We start from the raw sequence: 15189 nt of genomic DNA on the forward strand, positions 1-15189 counted from the left end.
GAGCCTGAAACTCTGCAGCAGTCCAGTGCTATCAGGCCTAAATCCATGCAGAAAGTCAGGAGAATTTGGGTTGCATTTCTCTGCACCCCTCACTCCCACCATTGACAGCCGTGGCCTAAGAATACACACCCTGGGCTAAAATAACAGGATTACAGGGTTTTGGAATGCAGTTGCTGAGCCACAGCAGGACAGCAGCCTGGCCAGCCACCTTGGAATGGCAACAGCAGCAGGAAGCAGCTGTGCAGGACACAGGGAGCAGGTTTAACCTTGCTGGTGGCATCAGCCAGGACCAGCTTTAGGAGTCTAACCCTGGTCAATGCTCAGCTGAGCCCTGTAAGTGGTACAAGCTCAGTGTCCAGACAGCTCTGTCCACACTGCAGTCAGGCACTCTGTGGGTCCAGGGCTTTGGAAGAGGAGGAGGAAGACTTTGCAGGATGGGATTGGATCATCACCAAGCTCTCCATGCAGCAGGGGCACGCCTTGGGTGGCTCCCAGGAAGGCCACCACAGCTGGGGGGTCACTTCAGCCCTTAGCAGGGGAAAGGAGACAAAACAGAGCTGACACCAGAGAACCAGTGTGCACAGGGAAGGTTTATTCTCATCACTAACACCTGGGAAGTGGTTTGGAGGAACAAAGTAATTGTCAGACTGGGAGGAAAAGCAGGTTTTTTTCCTCCCATAAACAAGATAGCTGTAAAGAAACCTAAACCACAACAGCTGCTCACAGTGGAGTCCACAGGATTCCTCCAGCTCCACCCATGTGCAAAACCAGCTCTTCCCATTAATATAAGAATAAATTCCTTTGCTCTGGGACTACAGCCAGACCAAACCCTACTAGCAGCCACTCAAAGGAAAAGAAAAAAACCAACAAAATACCCAAACAAAATATATCTTCTTAATAAAAAGCATAAACCACTTCAGTTCCTGCAAGCACTCTGCTCACAACATCATTCCTGCCCTGCATCCCCACCCCATACTGGGGGGCTCCAGGGAAAAAGGACATCAAGACAGCAGCAATACATGTGTGAAAAGGTGACCAGACAGACTGGGAGGGGACACAGTACCTGCAGACAGACACTGGCAGCCACCCACCCACGGGGAGAGGACACAGCCCTGCTGCAGCCTCCAGCTGAAACCAGGAGCTTCCCCAGGGCCAGCAGCTCTTTTTCAGGACATCTTCCAGCAAAACACTGCATGGGACAAGGGCCCCTTCCTCAGGGCAGCGCCAACACTGTCAGAACAAAGAGGTAGGGCTGAACTCACCCCTTCTGGCAGCTCGAAGGGTTTCCAAGGAATAAACCCCCAGCCCCATTTGCTATGGCTGTACCATCAAGCACCCAGACAACAACCCAGATCATCCACAGGGCTTATTTTGGATTGGCAAAATCCCTACAGGTGGGTGAGGCTCCCCCTCTGCCCCGAGTGCTGGCACAGTGAGACCACGTGCAGTGCTGGTGACAGGACCCACCCAGGACACTGCACCCGAGGGGTCTGCAGGACACAGCAGCAGCAAGGGGCTGCTCTGCTCCAGCTGGTCTCAGAGCATGAGGGGAGCCTGACAGCTGGGACAGGCAGAGGACACTGGGAACCAGAGACCAAACATGCTTCACTTGGCTCCCAGCAGACAGAATTCACCTGTGAGTATGGGCTGCCCTCACCCCAGATTTGGAAGAGCCTCCCAGCCAAAGGCTCCTTCTGCCAGCCCCCACCTCTGCTCAGGCACGTTCTATTCACACAGGAAACATTTTTTTTCTCATAAAGTGCAAGAACTTTGCCTCTTACTGACTAGTCAACTAGAAGCATCACAGCCCTCACAGCAGGGAGCAGCAGGCAGGGGAGCAACACCCCACGTTCAGGAGCTCCCAACACACAGGTCACTTCAGCAGGACCTCTGGCTCAGACATGGCCCTGTAGAGCACGAAGCCCATCTCATCGATTTCCTCTTCCAACAGCCCAGAGAACAGGTTGATTTTGGGGTTGAAATAGGAAGGCAGGACCCCTTTCTCCAGGTAGGCCACCAGCTCCTCAAGCACCTGCTGGAACCTGTCAGCAAGGCTTTCCTCTGCCCAGTCTGAAGCAGTGTCACTGAGGTGCAGGATGACGTGGGTCACGGGGCTGCCGCCCAGTTTGTGCAGGCTGGGCTGGCTCCTGCAGATGCCATTCAGGATGCGGAGGCAGAGCTGCCGAGCCCCGGAGTCACCGGCATCCAGCTCCTTCACCCTCGAGACCTCCGCCCTGTAAAAGCTCTCCAGCCAGAGGTTTTCCACCAGTCCTTCAGGAGGAACAGCCAGAAGAACCTTGTCCTCCATTTCCACCACTGGGAAGAGGGTGATGCTCAGCTCAACCTGATCGTGTTTGACTTCCAGCTTCAGGTCTCGGGAGGCCACGACGGGGTGGATGGCACAGCCCAGCAGGCCACCGATGGCCGGCCAGTTGATGGAGGCCACCAGCAGCTTGTGGAGGGTCTCGTTGAGCACACTGGAGGAGAGGTAGCGGCCCACGATGAACCTGTCCCAGGGGCTGCACCCGCGAGGGAAATAGCCCAGATCAATCCTCTTGATCATCCAGTGCTGGGGGTTCCTCACCACAGTGTCCTCTCCTGAGATGAGGCTCCAGAGCCCAGCGTCGAGGACCACGGGGAGCATGAGGTGGATGTGGTCAGCTGCCAGGACCTCGAGGCCGTCGAGCAGGGCTCCGCTGAGGAAGAAGCGGCCGAAGGGCAGCTCCGGGCACTTGCTCCGCAGGAAGTTCTGCAGGTGGGTGCAGATGCTCCTGGCCAGCTGCGGGATGAGGGACACTTGGATCTCAGGCACGGCCAGCTGGCTGCTGTGTGAGAGGAGCTTCTCCTGCAGCGTGAGGCAGCGCCCAGGGCTGGACTTGACCTGAGGAGCCTCCAGAAGGGCAGAGCAGCCCCTGGGATCTGTGAGCAAGGAATGAAGTCACAGCTCTGAGTAGATCATTTGCAATCCTCAGCAGCAGAGGGGAAGGCACGAGTTGGGTGCCCAGCTCTCAGCCCACCCCTCTGGAGGTGACACTGACCTTGCCAAGGGCCCCCGCCAAGCCCTCTGATGCTAATGGCACTTCCCAGCCCCCCAGAGCCCAAACCAACCTCAAAACCTGATTGTTCCCAGCCTCACTTCTCAGCTAGAGATGGGAACCAGGCAAGGGACTTGCTGCCAGGGTCAGAGAATCACAGAATATGCTGAGTTGGAACGGACCCACAAAGGACCCACACCCCAACAATCCCACTGTGTCCCTGAGAGCGTTGTCCAAACAATCCTGGAGCTCTGGCAGCCTTGGGGTCGTGACCATTCCCTGGGGAACCTGGTCAGCACTCGACCACCCTCTGGGGGAAGTGCCTTTTTCCTAATAACCGGCCTAGGCTTCCCCTGACACAGCTCCTGCTGTTCCCTCATGTCCTGTCACTGGTCAGCAGAAGATCAGTGCCTGCCCCTCCACCTCCTCACACAAGGATCCTACAAACGATCCTGCTCTGGGTCCAGTATCTATCCAGTATGGCCTGGACCGAGCTGGGCCTGTTTCCCACTTGGAAAAACACCATCTCCGTGGGAAGCCAGACAAGGCAGCCTTTGTCTGTGGCAGCTCCCGAGAACACCTTCCTGCAGGCAGAGCTGACCCAGAAAACGAGCACAGCCAACACCACTCCAGAGGAAACAACCCCGACAGCCCCCGCCCTGCAGCGCTGGCCGGGACACCCTGGGTGTTATCAGAGCTCCTGTTTCCACGGGCATTGCCTAAAAAGGGGCCGTGGCTGAGGAGCCTCCCAGGAGGGCAGGCTCAGTCGGGTCAGCTTTCCGGACACCGAGCTAAAAATAACATGGAGCTCCCGAACTGCCGGGAGCAGCGGCACAGCCACCCCGAGCACATCAAGGTGATCTTCCTGGCTGGGCACAGTGAGCCTCACCTGGCACCAGAGGCCGAGCTGGAGAGAGCAGAGGCTCGCTGAGGTCTTCTCTTCTCTGCTTCTTGGGGGGTTTTGGTGGTGTCTTGATCAATGCCAAGTCCTGCCAGCTCTCCTCCAGGGACTTCTGCTCAGCTTTGGGATCGCCTTCATCCCGAGGGCTGGTGGCTCGGTCGATCAGCTGGAGGGAAGGAAAACCCAAGCAGACAAGCTGTTGTCTTTGTTTCCCACAAATTATGGGTGACAACAGCCCCTCAGGAGCACACACATGGGGGGACAGCCCCACTCAAGGCTTCTGCTCAGAAAAACACCCAGTTTGGGGGGCCACAAAGGTGCACATCATGTTCCTGCAAGTTTTACGTGGGAAAGAGATACCCAAATACAAGTTAAGTCCCAGGTGCCTTTTGGGATGGGATACTGTATCCCAAATGCGCCAGGCAAACGGAACATGGAGGTATGGATGGTCCCACAGGGTGGGAGCGGGCAGCTCCATGCCCACGGCACTGCTGCCAGCACCGGTGGCATTTGTGCCACATGCAAGGAACCAGCTCAGGAGCAGACATGGAGGTTTGTGGCACATCTTGCCCCACCACACTGGGGCCAGCCCAGCTCTCTGGGCACCTTCCCGCGCTCTGATCCCCGCCCCAGCCTTACCCTCTTGACGGCCAGCGTGGCGATGGCCAGCACGGCCGCGCCGCTGACGCCCAGCACCAGCCTGGCGTTGGCCAGCAGCACGTCGAACACGCTGCCCAGCCCGTCGATGACACTGCCCAGCCCGCCGTTCTCCTGCCGCCTGCCCCGCTGGTGCCAAAACGCCGCCATGGTCGCCCTGCGGAGAACAGGAGCGTCAGCCCGGGCTGGGGGAGCTGTCTCCCCGGGACAGACGCGGACGAGAGGGTTTGGGGAACAAGGGGCTCCCCTGGCACGCTTTCCTCCGGGACAAAGGCTCTCGCCGCCGCCGGGACGCCTGGCTGCGGCGAGGGAGCAAGGGTCACCCGGAGAAGCGACACCCCGGGGAAGGGACACCCCAGGGAAGGAAGAGGCACTCCAGGGAAGGAAGGGACACCCCAGAGAACGGGTACCCCCGGGAAGGGACAGCCCAGGAAAGGAAGGGGCATCCCGGACAAGGAGCGGACACGCCGGGGAAGAGTCACCCGCTCCTCACCCGGCCCTGCCGCAAAGCCTCGCGAGGCACCTGCGGCGCTGGGGCGGTACCGGGGCCCCGGGAGGGGAGCCCCTCCTCCACCCCACCGAGCGAGGGGAGGCGGCCGGGGACCGGCACCGAGACCGGCACCGGGACCGGGACCGGGACCGGCACCGGCACCGGCACCGGGAGCAGGACCCGCGCCCCCCCGCCCGCACTCACCGCGCGCCCCCGGCGCGGCCCCAGCCAATGGGGGCGCGGCGCAGCGAGGCCCCGCCCGCCCGCGCGCGGAAGTGGCGCGCGGCCCCGCCCCGCCCCGGTGCGTCACGGCCGGGGGCGGGGCCTGGCGGGGCGCGGTGCCGCCGCAGGGTCCCCCCGCCCTTCCGCCATGGCGGCCACCGGCGTCCTGCCCTTCGTCCGCGGCGTCGATCTCAGCGGCAACGACTTCAAGGTGCGGGGGAGCGGGAGCGGGGGACAGCCCGGCCGCCAGGGCCCCAGCGGGCCCGGGCCCCGCGGGGTTGTCAGGCCTGGCTCGGCCCCCGGGGCGGGGGAATCCCGGCCCCGCCCGGGGTGGGTGACCTGGGGCAGCCCCGGTCCCGACCCTGTGGGCACTGCGGGGCCGGGCGATCCGTGACCCCCACCAAGCCGCTATGGCTGGGCAACCCGGCCCCCAGCCCACGGGGTCCCAGAGAGACAGGTGATCCCCGAGCCTCCAGCTCCCACTCCCATAGGACTGGGCGATCCCAGCTCCCACTCCCATAGGACTGGGCGATCCCAGCTCCCAATCCCATAGGACTGGGTCTCCATGGCCGCCAGCTCCTAATCCCCTAGGAATGATCGATCCCCGCCCCCCAGCTCCCAATTCCTTAGGACTTAGGCCGCCTAGTTCCCAATCTTATGGGACTGGTTGATCCCAATCCCCACAGCTCCCAGTCCTATAGGACTGGGTCATCATGACCCCACAGTTCCCAGTCCCATAGGACTGCTCGATCCCAAACCTCCCATGACCACAGAGCATCAGTCAGCCTGAAGTCCCCAGATCCTCATCCCATGGGACAGGTGGTTTCCTCGCCCTCCTTCTCCTCTCCAGGGCGGATACTTCCCGGAGCATGTGAAGGCGATGACGAGCCTGCGCTGGCTGAAGCTGAACCGCACGGGGCTGTGCTACCTGCCCGAGGAGCTCGCTGCCCTCCAGAAGCTGGTGAGCCCTGTGTTTTGGGATGTAATGGGGCTTCCCTGTCCCACTGGGGCTGTGAGATCTGATGGGAGCCTGTTCCCTGCCAGCCTCGTGGCTCAGTGGCGGATGCTCTGGTGTCTAATAATAGCACTGAGCTACAATGTGTGGTTGAAATCAGATGGAGGAGCTGTCGGGAATGGGGTTGAGGTGGACTTGCACTCGGTTTCACCTTTTTTTTTCTAGAAAACCAGATTAAAAACCACTCTTAGATCCTCTGCCCTGTAACAGGAGGGAAGGGTGATGCTTAAAATGGAGAGGATCAAGGTTTTTGGGGCTTTTTTCCCTTCTCCTTTGCTAAAGTATATAAAGAGCAGGAGCTGGCAGCTGTCTGGCGTTGTTTTTGGGCAGCTCAACCAGGCCTTTGGTGGAGTCGTGGCTCAGCTTGGCTTTGATGGTGTCCACAGCATGTCAGGGACCTCATCCTGTCAGTGTCAGACAAAGTCAGTGCTTTAAATGCTGCCAGAAGTCCCTGTCCCTGTGCCAGGTGCAGGGAATCCCTCTGTGCCGCTCGGAGCCACGCTTCTGCCAGCCCTGCTAAGTTCTTGGGAGCCGCAGCAAGGCTCAAATCCTCGCATCCCACCCACAGCCTGCCAATTCCTTGTTTTCCTGAGCAGGCAACAGCCAGGGCTGGTCATGCTCAGAGGAAAACATTCCCCCAGGGAAATTCCTCCTACCCCAGCAGTGTCCGCATCTGCCTATTTCCAGATCACCCAGCGAGAGGCGTTCTCAAGAACTGGGATCTGTTTGCACAGAGACTGTGTGGGACTGCCACAGGCCAGCTTGGTGGCATCCCAGAACACCCCAAACCCTACAGCAGGGCTGAGGTGTCCAGCCAGGGCTAGCCCAGGAAATGAGGGATGTGGAGGCAGCGCAGGCACGCTGGGCCAACCAACCAGTTTGAGCCTGGGAGTGTCCCAGCAGCCCTGGGTGTGACAGGGCTTCACAGGTCCCCAGCTCTCCTGGGATGGAGGAGCCTCCACATCAATGTGGGGGCCCCACCATTGCCCTGCACAGTCCCAGCTCTTCTCTCTGCTCACTGGGGGCTTGTCTGTGTTTTCCCTGCAGGAGCACCTCTCCGTGAGTCACAACAGCCTCACCACGCTCCACGGAGAGCTCTCCGGCCTGCCCTGCCTCCGGGTGAGTGTCCCCCTCGTGCCTCAGGGGTCCCCAGGCACCTCTGGGTTCTGAGGGCACACAAGGATCATACCTGGCTGCCCTGGGGGCTCAGCAGGCAGCTGCATTCCTGCCTCTCTCGCCTTTCCAGGCAATCGTGGCTCGTGCAAACAGCCTGAAGAACTCGGGAGTCCCTGATGACATCTTCCAGCTGGATGACCTCTCAGTGCTGGTGAGTGGAGAGTCTCCTCAGCTGATGCAGGAGCCAGCTCCTGGATCCCATTCCTGCACCTTGGTAGCTCCTTGTGCTCCTTGGGAACACCAGTCCCAAGCCCATGCCTGAGCTCCAGGGAAGGTGGCTGTTGGCAGGATGACCCTCTGGCAGTGCCTCCTTTAAAGCTGATGCCGTGGCTGTGTTCCCTGTGTGCTGGTCCAGCTCCTGCTGTGCCCCTGGAGACAGCCCTCAGTCCTCAGGTTTGGGTGGTAGTGGCTGGGCATGGGGCAGAGGGTGACAGCTGCTTTGTGCTCCCATTTTCCCAGGACCTGAGCTACAACCAGCTCACAGAGTGTCCCCGGGAGCTGGAGAATGCCAAGAACATGCTGGTCCTCAACCTTGGCCACAACAGGTGGGTCCAGACCAGGGTGACCATCTCCCCCTCCTGGCCATGGCCACCTCTGTTGCTGGATCCTGCTCTCTGCCTCTCCTCAAGGGAGACCTGGGGCTCGTGCAGGTCCCAGGCAGCCCTGAATTTCCCCGTATCCCTGCAGCATCGACACCATCCCCAACCAGCTCTTCATCAACCTGACGGACTTGCTCTACCTGGACCTGAGTGACAACAAGCTGGAGAGTCTCCCCCCACAGATGAGGCGCCTGGTCCACCTGCAGACCCTCATCCTCAACAACAACCCCCTCCTGCACGCGCAGCTCCGGTACAGCCCCGCTTCCCAGGCTGGATCCCAGTCAGGCAGGGCTGGGGCGGTGCCTGCTCCATCCTGACGCTCTCTCTGCCCTCTGGCTCTCCGTGGTCCGCAGGCAGCTGCCGGCGATGACGGCCTTGCAGACCCTCCACCTGCGGAACACCCAGCGCACGCAGAGCAACCTCCCCACCAGCCTCGAGGGCCTGGTGAACCTGGCAGGTAGGACTGGGGCATCCAGCCCCACAGAACCCTCCAGGGGCTCCCCCAGCCCTGGTGTGGGTCTGACTGGTGGGGTCACCCCCTTGGCTCTTCCCCCAGATGTGGATCTCTCCTGCAATGACCTCAGCCGTGTCCCCGAGTGTCTTTACACCCTGGGCAGCCTGCGGCGCCTCAACCTCAGCAGCAACCAGATCACAGAGCTGTCCCTCTGCATCGACCAGTGGACCCAGCTGGAGACCCTCAACCTGTCCCGCAACCAGCTCACCTCCTTACCTGTATGTCCCTGCCCCTACATGCCCTCCCTGCTCGTGTTTCCATGGTTTTCCCTCACCCCGCCATCTCCCCCTTCCCCAGTCAGCCATCTGTAAGCTGACCAAGCTGAAGAAGATGTACCTAAACTCCAACAAGCTGGACTTTGACGGGATCCCCTCGGGCATCGGCAAGCTCACCAACCTTGAGGAGTTCATGGCGGCCAACAACAACCTGGAGCTCATCCCCGAGAGCTTGTGCAGGTAAGGAACACACAGCCGGATCTGCTCTGTCCCCAGGAGGGAACACAGAGGTTGTGTGGTCACAGGTCACCCTGGGCTGGCCTGTCACCAGCATCACTGTCCCACAGGTGCTCCAAGCTGAGGAAGTTGGTGCTGAATAAAAACCGCCTGGTGACACTGCCAGAAGCCATCCACTTCCTGACAGATGTGGAGGTGAGCACCCAGCACCTCTCTGCCTTGGTGCTTGTCCTTCACAGCCCCAGCACCTCCCTGGGTGCTCCCCAGCACCTCCCAGAAGATCCCATCCCAGTAGGATGGGGTGGATGAGGTGAGGGCAGGGGAACTCAGGGACAATACCTGCAGTCTGGCACATGGTTCAGCCCAGGCAGGCCGTGGATTTGGGGTTCCCTCCACATCCGTCTCACTGAAGCTTGGAGTGCTCCAGAGATCTCCATCCCATGCCACATCCTCGATGTCCCTGTGAGCGGGTGCTTCACTGAGGTCTCTGTGCCCTCCTTGGCAGGTCCTGGACGTGCGTGAGAACCCCAACCTGGTGATGCCCCCGAAGCCAGCGGATCGGTCCTCAGAGTGGTACAACATCGACTTCTCCCTGCAGAACCAGCTCCGCCTGGCCGGAGCCTCCCCCGCCACCGTCGCAGCCGCTGCTGCAGGTACGTGCGTAGGGATGGGGGGCACAGCCCCTGCCTTGGCACAGCCCTGGAGAGGCTGGGAAATGGGCAGTCCTCCTTAGAGTGCCCCACAAGTGTCGTGGCTGCCTCTCACCCTGTCCCCGTGTCCCCAGGGAGCAGCACCAAGGACCCGCTGGCCCGCAAGATGCGGCTCCGGCGGCGCAAGGACTCTGCCCAGGATGACCAGGCCAAGCAGGTGCTGAAGGGGATGTCGGACGTGGCCCAGGAGAAGAATAAGAAGATAGAGGTAGGGTCTGGGGTGGGAGAGGGGCCCTGAGAGCATCACAGTGTCCTTGGCCTACCCTGGGTGCCAGCAGGGTTCTGGTTGTCCCTAACTTGACCTGTGCCCATCCCACAGGAGAGTGGGGAGGCGAAGGCGCCAGACCTGAAGACACGACGCTGGGACCAGGGCCTGGAGAAGCCACAGCTGGACTACTCGGAGTTCTTCAGTGAGGATGTGGGGCAGCTGCCCGGCCTCTGCGTCTGGCAGATCGAGAACTTCGTGCCCACGCTGGTGGACGAGGCTTTCCACGGGAAGTTCTATGAGGCCGACTGCTACATTGTGCTCAAGGTACTCGGGGAGGACCAAGGGTCCCTGACATTCCCTGCCCGGAGCTGCAGCCATCCCATCTCACACTCTGTCCTTCCCAGACCTTCCTGGATGAGAACGGTTCCCTCAACTGGGAGATCTACTACTGGATTGGGCAGGAGGCCACGCTGGACAAGAAAGCCTGTTCTGCCATCCACGCCGTCAACCTCCGCAACTACCTGGGGGCTGAGTGCCGCAGCATCCGGGAGGAGATGGGGGATGAAAGTGAAGAGTTCCTCCAGGTGAGGCCATCCCCCAGCTCCCCTGTAGCCCCCAGCCCCTCCTGTCCCACCATCACCCCCTCCCTGCCCCTAGGTCTTCGACAATGACATCTCCTACATCGAGGGTGGCACGGCCAGTGGTTTCTTCACTGTCGAGGACACGCAGTATGTCACCAGGTACAGCTGGGGACAGGGGCTGGGGGGATGTATGGGGCAGGCAGTGCCCCATGTCCCACCATGGCTGTCCCTTCCCCAGGCTGTACCGTGTCTATGGGAAGAAGAATGTCAAGCTGGAGCCGGTGGCACTGAAAGGGACATCCCTGGACCCCCGGTGAGTGGATACGGAGTCCCTGCAGAAGGTTCAGCAGGGTCCACCTGAGATAATATAGCTGCAGTTCTGTGGTGCAAATGGGCTATTCCAGCACCTTCCTACAAGGATATGGGTTCAAACCCTCATTGGTGCCCTGCAGGGACCTCCAGGATGGGGAGAATGCTCGGCACACCGCACTTTCTTCTGACTCCTCTCACCTCTCTCCACCAGGTTTGTTTTCCTCCTGGACCACGGCCTCGACCTCCTGGTGTGGCGTGGGAGCCAGGCCACACTGAGCAGCACCACCAAGGCCAGGTAGGGCTGGTGGGGGTGCTGGGGCGTGGGGAGCCCACACCTGCCATCTCACCTGCTCCCACTGCAGGCTCTTTGCTGAGAAGATCAACAAGAATGAGCGGAAGGGCAAGGCCGAGATTACGCTGCTCACCCAGGGCCAGGAGACCCCTGAGTTCTGGGAGGTGCTGGGGGGGCAGCCCGAGGAGATCCGACCCTGTGTCCCCGATGACTTCCAGCCCCACAAGCCCAAGCTGTACAAGGTGGGGAGCTGCATCCACAGGGCCACCAGGACTGCTGGGATCCTGCAGCCCCCAATAATGTCTGTCCCCATCCCCTCTGCAGGTTGGCCTTGGTCTGGGCTACCTGGAGCTGCCCCAGATCAACTACAAGCTCTCTGTGGAGCACAAGAAGAGGCTGAAGGCTGATCTGATGCCAGAGATGCGCCTGGTAGGATGGGGCGGGGAGGTTCTCCCAGTCTGACCAGTGAGACTGGTTTCGTGTCCCTTCTGCCTCCAGCTGTGCCCTGGGAGAGGGAGGTTCGGCCAGCAGCGCCCAGCTGGGGGATTCTCTGCTCTGTCGGGAGCAGGCAGGGTGTTTTCCAGCTGGGAATGCCTGCAAGTGCCTGACCCCCTCTTCCCTGTGGTGCCCTCAGCTGCAGAGCCTGCTGGACACCAAGAGCGTGTACATCCTGGACTGCTGGTCCGACGTCTTCATCTGGATCGGGAGGAAGTCGTCGCGGCTGGTGCGGGCGGCGGCACTGAAGCTGAGCCAGGAGCTGTGCACAATGCTGCACCGGCCCAAACACGCCATGGTGACCAGGAACCTGGAGGGCACCGAGTGCCAGGTAGGGCACGGACCCCTCGGATGGCTGCTGGGTGCCCGAGAGGGGGCTGTGACTGAGGGTGTGTTACCTGCTCCCCAATTTACACCTCGAACACCTGGAGGTGTTCAAGGAGTCACTGGACGTGGCACTCGGTGCTCTGGTCTGGTTGGCAAGGTGGGGATCGGTCACAGGTTGGACTCGATGATCTTGGAGGTCTTTTCCAGCTTTAATGATTCTGTGATGTAGGTATTCAAGTCCAAGTTCAAGAACTGGGACGATGTCCTGCGCGTGGATTACACCCGGAACGCTGAGACAGTGCTGCAGGACGGCGGCCTGGCCGGCAAGGTCCGCAAGGACGCCGAGAAGAAGGACCAGATGAAGGCCGACCTCACGGCACTCTTCCTGCCCCGCCAGCCCCCCATGCCCCTCAGCGAGGTAGGGCTGGGGACCCCCATGAATCCCCCATGGCATGGGGCTGGGCCCTGATGGAGGGGCTGGGGGGCTGACAGAGCACATGGGGCCACAGGCGGAGCAGCTGATGGAGGAGTGGAACGAGGACCTGGATGGCATGGAGGGCTTCGTGCTGGAGGGCAAGAAATTCACCCGCCTGCCTGAGGAGGAGTTTGGCCACTTCCACACCCACGACTGCTACGTCTTCCTGTGCAGGTGACACCCGGCTCGTCCCCTCTCAGGGGCTGGTGGACCATTTTGTCCCCAACCTCCCTGCCCAGTCCTCCCGACTGTCCCATGCCTCACAGCACTCCCTGTTCCTGCCCTCAGGTACTGGGTGCCAGTGGAGTATGAGGAGGATGAGGAGAAAAAGAAGAAGGGTGAAGGCAAAGGGGAGGAGGAAGGTGAGGAAGAAGAGGAGGAGAAGCAGCCTGAGGAAGACTCCCAGTGCATCGTCTACTTCTGGCAGGGCCGGGAGGCCTCCAACATGGGCTGGCTCACCTTCACCTTCAGCCTCCAGAAGAAGTTTGAGAGTCACTTCCGTGGCAAACTGGAGGTGACATAGTTTGGGGGTGACACAGGGGTGCCCCAGCTTTGCCTCTCTTCTTCCCCATCCCGTCTCTGCCCCTCAGGCTGAGGCAGGGGACAGCAGCAGAGATGGGGGCTGGCAGGGGGTGCAGCTAGACTTGGGGCTGTGTTTGGGAGGTCCCCATTGCCCTGCTGACACCCACCCGTGCCCAGGTGGTGCGCATGACCCAGCAGCAGGAGAACCCCAAGTTCCTCTCGCACTTCAAGAGGAGGTTTGTGATCCACCGGGGCAAGCGGAAGGACCGGGTCAGCGCTCCCCAGCCCAGCCTGTACCACATCCGCACCAACGGCGGGGCTCTGTGCACCAGGTCAGTGCCCCGGGGCTGCTCCGGGCCAGCCAGCACCCACAGGTGCCAGATCCAGGTGGGATACCTGCTGGTGGGCACAACTGCTGGGTCTCCCACTGATTTGTGCCTTGGGGTCTCCAGGTGCATCCAGATCAACACGGATGCTGCTCTGCTCAACTCCGAGTTCTGCTTCATCCTCAAGGTACTGCTCGTGGCTGAGCATCCTCAGGGCTGCCTGGGTGCCTGCTTGCCCCCCTGGACAGCCCTGACTCCGCACTCCCCCAGGTACCCTTTGAGAGCACGGACAACCAGGGCATCGTCTACACCTGGGTGGGCCGGGCGGCCGACCCTGACGAGGCCAAGCTGGCTGAGGACATCATGAACCACATGTTTGATGACTCCTACAGCAAACAGGTGAGTGGGGCTCAGTGCCACCTCACCTGGGTGACAGTGACCACCTAGGCCACGCTCAGCCCTGTTCCTGCCCTTGCAGGTCATCAACGAGGGAGAAGAGCCTGAAAACTTCTTCTGGGTTGGCATTGGGGGCCAGAAGCCCTACGATGAAGATGCAGACTACATGAAGCACTCACGGCTCTTCAGGTGGGCACTGGCCTGGAGAGGGAGGCTCCAGTCTGTGCTGGTTCCCTTCCTCCCACAGAGCCCATCCCCCTTGGGAATCCACCAGCCAAAACAGCTGCACCATCACATCCCTTCCCTCTGCACGAGCAGAGTCCTAACAAACTCATGCCTGATGCTGTCCCTGTCCATCTCCCCACAGATGCTCCAATGAGAAAGGTTATTTCTCTGTGTCAGAAAAGTGCTCAGATTTCTGCCAGGATGACCTGGCTGATGATGACATCATGCTGCTGGACAACGGGCGGGAGGTGAGCTGGGCTTGAGGCTGTCCTGGGCCCAGATCTCCCAGTGGCTCTGTGGGCTGAGCCCGGCTCCTGATCCTTTCTGCAGGTCTACATGTGGGTGGGCACCCAGACCAGCCAGGTGGAGATCAAGCTGAGCCTCAAGGCGTGCCAGGTAAGGCGTCCTTCCATCCTGGAACTGCGTGGGGGAGGATTTGGGCACTTCCACGTCCCCTTGGGGCCCTGATCTGGGTGGTGCAGAGCTCTGGGCTGGGAAATACCAGCTCTGGAAGTGGGAAGGGGCCGGGACCCCCACGGCTGTGCTCTGCCCCAGGTCTACATTCAGCACATGCGCTCCAAGGACCCCACGCATCCCCGCAAGCTCCGGCTGGTGCGGAAAGGCAACGAGCCCTGGCCCTTCACCCGCTGCTTCCACGCCTGGAGTGTGTTCCGCAAGCCACCGACCTAAGGGCCGGGGGCACCCGGTGCTCCGGCCACGGCCCCCCCGGCACGGCCGGACCCCAGCACCCCGCGCTGCCGCCAACGCCTGCACCCAGCCAGGCTCGGCCTGGAGCCGCCTCCCCCCGAGCCGGGGCCAGTGGGGATCACGGGGGCTGCCCCTCTGTCCCCCCTTCTCCCAGCACGGGGCTCAGCTCAGCCCCTTCCCTTCCTGGGGGGCACACGGGGCGATGTGGGCCCCTGCCACGCCCTGCTTGGGGATGCTGCTGCCCCAAACCAGTGCCGAGCTCCCCCTGCCACTGGGGGACAGGAGTGATTCCCAGTTTGGGTGGGAGGATGCTTTGCTAAGGAGAACTGGGGGGAGTGAGAGGCTCTCAGCCCTGGGCCTTACAGCTGGTCCCTGCTGTCCTGGGGGATGGACCCCCAGCAGAGGGATCAGCCCATCTGGATCATACCAATAAAGGCTGCACTTCTCACCTCGACCCTGTCCCAGGCTCTGACTCACTCCAAAATGGGGTCACCCCCCACGCTGATTGTGCCCCTCTGCAGCTCAGGGGAACCCCAGCACTGACCTGGCTC

At 61.1% G+C, this 15189-nt stretch overlaps 2 protein-coding genes across 3 annotated transcripts; one reads left to right on the forward strand and one right to left on the reverse strand.

The window, feature by feature from the left end:
- Window positions 1-572: 572 nt before the first annotated feature.
- MIEF2 (mitochondrial elongation factor 2) lies at window positions 573-5345 on the reverse strand. Of its 2 annotated transcripts, none has more exons than XM_069030002.1 (4): window positions 5288-5345; window positions 4576-4750; window positions 3925-4102; window positions 573-2919 (listed from the first exon to the last, which is right to left on the reverse strand). In XM_069030002.1, the coding sequence occupies exons 2-4, from the start codon at window positions 4741-4743 to the stop codon at window positions 1874-1876; spliced, it is 1392 nt and encodes a 463-aa protein (XP_068886103.1). In that variant the 5' UTR covers window positions 4744-4750; window positions 5288-5345; the 3' UTR covers window positions 573-1873. The 2 variants fall into 2 exon arrangements, with proteins under 2 accessions (XP_068886103.1, XP_068886104.1); XM_069030003.1 differs by lacking the exon at window positions 5288-5345 and adding an exon at window positions 5087-5229.
- A 62-nt stretch (window positions 5346-5407) lies between these two features.
- On the forward strand, window positions 5408-15092 carry FLII (FLII actin remodeling protein). Its single transcript, XM_069029421.1, has 30 exons — window positions 5408-5516; window positions 6156-6266; window positions 7368-7439; window positions 7567-7647; window positions 7956-8041; window positions 8184-8345; window positions 8449-8552; window positions 8652-8827; window positions 8907-9064; window positions 9172-9256; window positions 9567-9714; window positions 9846-9979; window positions 10091-10303; window positions 10384-10563; window positions 10637-10719; window positions 10799-10873; window positions 11084-11167; window positions 11235-11406; window positions 11489-11593; window positions 11799-11990; window positions 12216-12404; window positions 12496-12635; window positions 12750-12975; window positions 13161-13315; window positions 13436-13496; window positions 13580-13708; window positions 13788-13894; window positions 14073-14178; window positions 14261-14326; window positions 14486-15092. Exons 1-30 carry the CDS (start codon window positions 5454-5456, stop codon window positions 14618-14620), a joined length of 3798 nt encoding a protein of 1265 aa, XP_068885522.1. The 5' UTR covers window positions 5408-5453; the 3' UTR covers window positions 14621-15092.
- Window positions 15093-15189: the final 97 nt, after the last annotated feature.

The sequence above is a fragment of the Aphelocoma coerulescens genome, chromosome 14 (genome assembly GCF_041296385.1).
Source record: "Aphelocoma coerulescens isolate FSJ_1873_10779 chromosome 14, UR_Acoe_1.0, whole genome shotgun sequence".
Classification (NCBI taxonomy): domain Eukaryota; kingdom Metazoa; phylum Chordata; class Aves; order Passeriformes; family Corvidae; genus Aphelocoma; species Aphelocoma coerulescens.